The following is a 7,560-nucleotide window of genomic DNA, read 5'->3' as shown; positions in this document are numbered from 1 at the left end:
TGCCACAGTACAGACTCCAGAAGCCGGCTGTGGAAATGGAAGGACCTTGCCACAGTACAGACTCCAGAAGCCGGCTGTGGAAATGGAAGGACCTTGCCACAGTACAGAGTCCAGAAGCCGGCTGTGGAAATGGAAGGACCTTGCCACAGTACAGACTCCATAAGCCGGCTGTGGAAATGGAAGGACCTTGCCACAGTACAGACTTCAGAAGCCGGCTGTGGAAATGGAAGGACCTTGCCACAGTACAGACTCCAGAAGTCGGCTGTGGAAATGGAAGGACCTTGCCACAGTACAGACTCCAGAAGCCGGCTGTGGAAATGGAAGGACCTTGCCACAGTACAGACTTCAGAAGCCAGCTGTGGAAATGGAAGGACCTTGCCACAGTACAGACTCCAGAAGCCGGCTGTGGAAATGGAAGGACCTTGCCACAGTACAGACTCCAGAAGCCATCTGTGGAAATGGAAGGACCTTGCCACAGTACAGACTCCAGAAGCTTCTGTCTCTGTGGTAAGTTAGCTGTGGAAATGGAAGGACCTTGCCACAGTACAGACTCCAGAAGCTTGTCTCTGAGGTAAGCCAGATGTGGAAATGGAAGGACCTTGCCACAGTACAGACTTCAGAAGCCGGCTGTGGAAATGGAAGGACCTTGCCACAGTACAGACTCCAGAAGCCAGCTGTGGAAATGGAAGGACCTTGCCACAGTACAGACTCCAGAAGCCAGCTGTGGAAATGGAAGGACCTTGTCATAGTACAGACTCCAGAAGCCAGCTGTGGAAATGGAAGGACCTTGCCACAGTACAGACTCCAGAAGCCAGCTATGGAAATGGAAGGACCTTATCACAGTACAGACTCCAGAAGCCGGCTGTGGAAATGGAAGGACCTTGCCACAGTACAGACTCCAGAAGCCATCTGTGGAAATGGAAGGACCTTGCCACAGTACAGACTCCAGAAGCTTCTGTCTCTGTGGTAAGTTAGCTGTGGAAATGGAAGGACCTTGCCACAGTACAGACTCCAGAAGCTTGTCTCTGAGGTAAGCCAGATGTGGAAATGGAAGGACCTTGCCACAGTACAGACTTCAGAAGCCGGCTGTGGAAATGGAAGGACCTTGCCACAGTACAGACTCCAGAAGCCAGCTGTGGAAATGGAAGGACCTTGCCACAGTACAGACTCCAGAAGCCAGCTGTGGAAATGGAAGGACCTTGTCACAGTACAGACTCCAGAAGCCAGCTGTGGAAATGGAAGGACCTTGCCACAGTACAGACTCCAGAAGCCGGCTGTGGAAATGGAAGGACCTTGCCACAGTACAGACTTCAGAAGGCGGCTGTGGAAATGGAAGGACCTTGCCACAGTACAGACTTCAGAAGCCGGCTGTGGAAATGGAAGGACCTTGCCACAGTACAGACTCCAGAAGCCGGCTGTGGAAATGGAAGGACCTTGCCACAGTACAGACTCCAGAAGCCAGCTGTGGAAATGGAAGGACCTTGCCACAGTACAGACTCCAGAAGTCAGCTGTGGAAATGGAAGGACCTTGCCACAGTACAGACTCCAGAAGCTTGTCTCTGTGGTAAGTCAGCTGTGGAAATGAAAGGACCTTGCCACAGTACAGACTTCAGAAGCCGGCTGTGGAAATGGAAGGACCTTGCCACAGTACAGACTCCAGAAGCCGGCTGTGGAAATGGAAGGACCTTGCCACAGTACAGACTCCAGAAGCCGGCTGTGGAAATGGAAGGACCTTGCCACAGTACAGACTCCAGAAGCCAGCTGTGGAAATGGAAGGACCTTATCACAGTACAGACTCCAGAAGCCGGCTGTGGAAATGGAAGGACCTTGCCACAGTACAGACTTCAGAAGCCGGCTGTGGAAATGGAAGGACCTTGCCACAGTACAGACTCCAGAAGCCGGCTGTGGAAATGGAAGGACCTTGCCACAGTACAGACTCCAGAAGCCGGCTGTGGAAATGGAAGGACCTTGCCACAGTACAGACTCCAGAAGCCGGCTGTGGAAATGGAAGGACCTTGCCACAGTACAGACTCCAGAAGCCGGCTGTGGAAATGGAAGGACCTTGCCACAGTACAGACTCCAGAAGCCAGCTGTGGAAATGGAAGGACCTTGCCACAGTACAGACTCCAGAAGCCAGCTGTGGAAATGGAAGGACCTTGTCACAGTACAGACTCCAGAAGCCAGCTGTGGAAATGGAAGGACCTTGCCACAGTACAGACTCCAGAAGCCAGCTATGGAAATGGAAGGACCTTATCACAGTACAGACTCCAGAAGCCGGCTGTGGAAATGGAAGGACCTTGCCACAGTACAGACTTCAGAAGGCGGCTGTGGAAATGGAAGGACCTTGCCACAGTACAGACTTCAGAAGCCGGCTGTGGAAATGGAAGGACCTTGCCACAGTACAGACTCCAGAAGCCGGCTGTGGAAATGGAAGGACCTTGCCACAGTACAGACTCCAGAAGCCAGCTGTGGAAATGGAAGGACCTTGCCACAGTACAGACTTCAGAAGCCGGCTGTGGAAATGGAAGGACCTTGCCACAGTACAGACTCCAGAAGCCGGCTGTGGAAATGGAAGGACCTTGCCACAGTACAGACTCCAGAAGCCAGCTGTGGAAATGGAAGGACCTTGCCACAGTACAGACTCCAGAAGTCAGCTGTGGAAATGGAAGGACCTTGCCACAGTACAGACTCCAGAAGCTTGTCTCTGTGGTAAGTCAGCTGTGGAAATGAAAGGACCTTGCCACAGTACAGACTTCAGAAGCCGGCTGTGGAAATGGAAGGACCTTGCCACAGTACAGACTCCAGAAGCCGGCTGTGGAAATGGAAGGACCTTGCCACAGTACAGACTCCAGAAGCCGGCTGTGGAAATGGAAGGACCTTGCCACAGTACAGACTCCAGAAGCCGGCTGTGGAAATGGAAGGACCTTGCCACAGTACAGAGTCCAGAAGCCGGCTGTGGAAATGGAAGGACCTTGCCACAGTACAAACTCCATAAGCCGGCTGTGGAAATGGAAGGACCTTGCCACAGTACAGACTTCAGAAGCCGGCTGTGGAAATGGAAGGACCTTGCCACAGTACAGACTCCAGAAGTCGGCTGTGGAAATGGAAGGACCTTGCCACAGTACAGACTCCAGAAGCCGGCTGTGGAAATGGAAGGACCTTGCCACAGTACAGACTTCAGAAGCCAGCTGTGGAAATGGAAGGACCTTGCCACAGCACAGACTCCAGAAGCCGGCTGTGGAAATGGAAGGACCTTGCCACAGTACAGACTCCAGAAGCCATCTGTGGAAATGGAAGGACCTTGCCACAGTACAGACTCCAGAAGCTTCTGTCTCTGTGGTAAGTTAGCTGTGGAAATGGAAGGACCTTGCCACAGTACAGACTCCAGAAGCTTGTCTCTGAGGTAAGCCAGATGTGGAAATGGAAGGACCTTGCCACAGTACAGACTTCAGAAGCCGGCTGTGGAAATGGAAGGACCTTGCCACAGTACAGACTCCAGAAGCCAGCTGTGGAAATGGAAGGACCTTGTCACAGTACAGACTCCAGAAGCCAGCTGTGGAAATGGAAGGACCTTGCCACAGTACAGACTCCAGAAGCCAGCTGTGGAAATGGAAGGACCTTGCCACAGTACAGACTTCAGAAGGCGGCTGTGGAAATGGAAGGACCTTGCCACAGTACAGACTCCAGAAGCCGGCTGTGGAAATGGAAGGACCTTGCCACAGTACAGACTCCAGAAGCCGGCTGTGGAAATGGAAGGACCTTGCCACAGTACAGACTTCAGAAGGCGGCTGTGGAAATGGAAGGACCTTGCCACAGTACAGACTTCAGAAGCCGGCTGTGGAAATGGAAGGACCTTGCCACAGTACAGACTCCAGAAGCCGGCTGTGGAAATGGAAGGACCTTGCCACAGTACAGACTCCAGAAGCCAGCTGTGGAAATGGAAGGACCTTGCCACAGTACAGACTCCAGAAGTCAGCTGTGGAAATGGAAGGACCTTGCCACAGTACAGACTCCAGAAGCTTGTCTCTGTGGTAAGTCAGCTGTGGAAATGAAAGGACCTTGCCACAGTACAGACTTCAGAAGCCGGCTGTGGAAATGGAAGGACCTTGCCACAGTACAGACTCCAGAAGCCGGCTGTGGAAATGGAAGGACCTTGCCACAGTACAGACTCCAGAAGCCAGCTGTGGAAATGGAAGGACCTTATCACAGTACAGACTCCAGAAGCCGGCTGTGGAAATGGAAGGACCTTGCCACAGTACAGACTTCAGAAGGCGGCTGTGGAAATGGAAGGACCTTGCCACAGTACAGACTCCAGAAGCCGGCTGTGGAAATGGAAGGACCTTGCCACAGTACAGACTCCAGAAGCCAGCTGTGGAAATGGAAGGACCTTATCACAGTACAGACTCCAGAAGCTTGTCTCTGTGGTAAGTCAGCTGTGGAAATGAAAGGACCTTGCCACAGTACAGACTTCAGAAGCCGGCTGTGGAAATGGAAGGACCTTGCCACAGTACAGACTCCAGAAGCCGGCTGTGGAAATGGAAGGACCTTGCCACAGTACAGACTCCAGAAGCCGGCTGTGGAAATGGAAGGACCTTGCCACAGTACAGACTTCAGAAGGCGGCTGTGGAAATGGAAGGACCTTGCCACAGTACAGACTTCAGAAGCCGGCTGTGGAAATGGAAGGACCTTGCCACAGTACAGACTCCAGAAGCCGGCTGTGGAAATGGAAGGACCTTGCCACAGTACAGACTCCAGAAGCCAGCTGTGGAAATGGAAGGACCTTATCACAGTACAGACTCCAGAAGCCGGCTGTGGAAATGGAAGGACCTTGCCACAGTACAGACTTCAGAAGGCGGCTGTGGAAATGGAAGGACCTTGCCACAGTACAGACTCCAGAAGCCGGCTGTGGAAATGGAAGGACCTTGCCACAGTACAGACTCCAGAAGCCAGCTGTGGAAATGGAAGGACCTTATCACAGTACAGACTCCAGAAGCTTGTCTCTGTGGTAAGTCAGCTGTGGAAATGAAAGGACCTTGCCACAGTACAGACTTCAGAAGCCGGCTGTGGAAATGGAAGGACCTTGCCACAGTACAGACTCCAGAAGCCGGCTGTGGAAATGGAAGGACCTTGCCACAGTACAGACTTCAGAAGGCGGCTGTGGAAATGGAAGGACCTTATCACAGTACAGACTTCAGAAGGCGGCTGTGGAAATGGAAGGACCTTGCCACAGTACAGACTTCAGAAGCCGGCTGTGGAAATGGAAGGACCTTGCCACAGTACAGACTCCAGAAGCCGGCTGTGGAAATGGAAGGACCTTGCCACAGTACAGACTCCAGAAGCCAGCTGTGGAAATGGAAGGACCTTGCCACAGTACAGACTCCAGAAGTCAGCTGTGGAAATGGAAGGACCTTGCCACAGTACAGACTCCAGAAGCCGGCTGTGGAAATGAAAGGACCTTGCCACAGTACAGACTTCAGAAGCCGGCTGTGGAAATGGAAGGACCTTGCCACAGTACAGACTCCAGAAGCCGGCTGTGGAAATGGAAGGACCTTGCCACAGTACAGACTCCAGAAGCCGGCTGTGGAAATGGAAGGACCTTGCCACAGTACAGACCCCAGAAGCTTCAGTCTCTGAGGTAAGCCAGCTGGCAGCAGCTTCCTCCTCCGCTCAGTACCTAGTAGTAGTAGTAGATGTAGTAGTAGTACACATGCCCTACAGACAGCCGCAGTAAGGGGGCAGCACTGAGCGGGCGGCGCACGTCACTTCACACAAGAGGCCAAACCTTAGACTCACAACTGATGACGTCACTTTGCGCCAGGTTCCCTCTCACCACGTGACCACAGCCCCGCCCCCTTCCCGCGCATTGCCTTGTGGGAAACGGGGAGCTGAGCTGCGTGAAGAGGCGAGAACGAGGCAAGATGGACGCGGGCTTCTTCCGCGTAAGTAAAGGAGCTTAAAGGCGGGAAGGATTGTGTGGAGGGTTATATGTGGTGCTTTTTGTGGTGGGGATGATACTCGCCAGTTTACTGGCAGTGGTTGCGTTCTGGGCAGCCGAGGCAGAGGACTGTGAGCGTAGGCCTGGGCCTGTTATGTGCGAGGAGAAGCTGCGCTGAGCCTCGTGTTCTGGTCGGGGGCCCTGGAAACCGCCACTACGGCTGGGCTGCTGTGAGAAAGGCGGGAAGCTGCAGGCGGCGGCTGGCACCGCTGTACTGTCTGCTCGGACCCATGTGGGCACGTCCTGCAGACCACACTGCTGCCAGCTGGGGCAGACCTGCGGGCCCTGTGTGAGGAGTGTTCGGGCCTTGTGGAGACGCATGATCTCGTGCCTTTCTCTGGTTGTTGTGACTGTACACATGCTCGGTCCACGCTGTGCTCGGCAGGAGGATGCCTCATTCACCATAAGATCCTTCCAGTGCTCCTCTGTATGGGGTGTGAACTCTGCTGTGCTTTGCTATACCGTAAAACAAATGGCTGCAGGACCATATTAGCTAAGCGGAGACTGGAACTGCGCACTTCTTGTCAATGGGAACAATTCAGTATGTTGAAAAAGCTGCCCGTGTGTACTTAAAGGGATATTCCCATCTCCAAGATCCTATCCCAATATGTAGTAGGTGTAATAATACTAGCAAATACCTTCAATTAGAAATGTATAGTTTTTCTGATTTGCTGTCTCTTTCCTCATGTGCAGGCATGGCAGGACCTTTGGTATCCATGGTTACGACCACTAGCAACTAGCTGTCACTTTATCAGTGGTTGTAACCATGAATGCCTAAGGTCCTGTAATTCCTGCACATGAGGAAAGACAGGGAATCCGAAAAACTATACAACATTTCTAATAGGAGGTATTTGCTAATCTTATTACACTTACTACACATTGGGATAGGATCTTGGAGATGGGAATACCCCTTTAAGTATACATGGGCAGCTTTTTCGACATGCTGCAATGTTCCCATGGACCCAGCATGGATCTCACCCTAGTAGGTTCTCACCAAGCTCAGGACTTGAGATGCGCAGCAGCTGCATGTGTCGCGGCTGTGTGATAGTTACTACACACAGACTCTCCATACATGTGTTGTGACTGTCACACAGCCGTGACACAGGCAGCTGCGGCGCCGAACAGCTGATCATCGGGATCTTCCAGGTATCCGGTTCCCGATGCAGCTTCTTCTGTAAGGCTAGGTTCACATTGTGTTAATGGGTTAACGCTAACGGACTGCGTTGCACGGCGAAAATGTCGCAATTAATGCCGTGCAACGGGTCCGTTAGCGCACCCATTGACAGCAATGTGATTTGTGCCTGTAGCGCATCGCTAGCGCATGCCATTTTTGGCACGCGCTAGCGATGTGCCGTTCTTTTGTGATGGACCTCAGACGCTGCTTGCAGCGTCCGAGGTCCGTCTCTTGCTAGCGCAGATCGGGGATGGCGAATGCGGACCCAAAGTAAACATTGCATTAGCGCAATCCGCTAGCGCTATGCGCTTAACGGATTGTCCTAACGCAATGTGAACCTAGCCTAAGCGCTATAGCTCTACTCAAGACACATTTATTTGCTGTATGGTTT

General features: G+C 52.7%; 1 protein-coding gene across 14 annotated transcripts in view; it reads left to right on the top strand.

Annotated features, from left to right (window-relative positions):
- Positions 1-5,846: 5,846 nt before the first annotated feature.
- The window catches only part of SRRM1 (serine and arginine repetitive matrix 1), a 98,226-nt gene continuing 96,512 nt past the window's right edge, over positions 5,847-7,560 (top strand). For 6 of the 14 annotated variants that reach the window (XM_069756926.1, XM_069756929.1, XM_069756923.1 and 3 more), the window contains exon 1: positions 5,847-5,939. In XM_069756926.1, coding sequence (XP_069613027.1) covers positions 5,919-5,939 — 21 coding nt within the window. In that variant the 5' untranslated portion in view covers positions 5,847-5,918. The remainder of the gene's footprint in view (positions 5,940-7,560) is intronic. The other 8 variants (XM_069756937.1, XM_069756933.1, XM_069756931.1 and 5 more) reach the window with 6 other exon arrangements.

The sequence above is a fragment of the Ranitomeya imitator genome, chromosome 3 (genome assembly GCF_032444005.1).
Source record: "Ranitomeya imitator isolate aRanImi1 chromosome 3, aRanImi1.pri, whole genome shotgun sequence".
In the NCBI taxonomy this organism is placed as follows: Eukaryota; Metazoa; Chordata; class Amphibia; order Anura; family Dendrobatidae; genus Ranitomeya; species Ranitomeya imitator.
The sequence above is the reverse complement of the archived record's forward strand: the minus strand, read 5'-3'. Positions and strand labels throughout refer to the sequence as shown.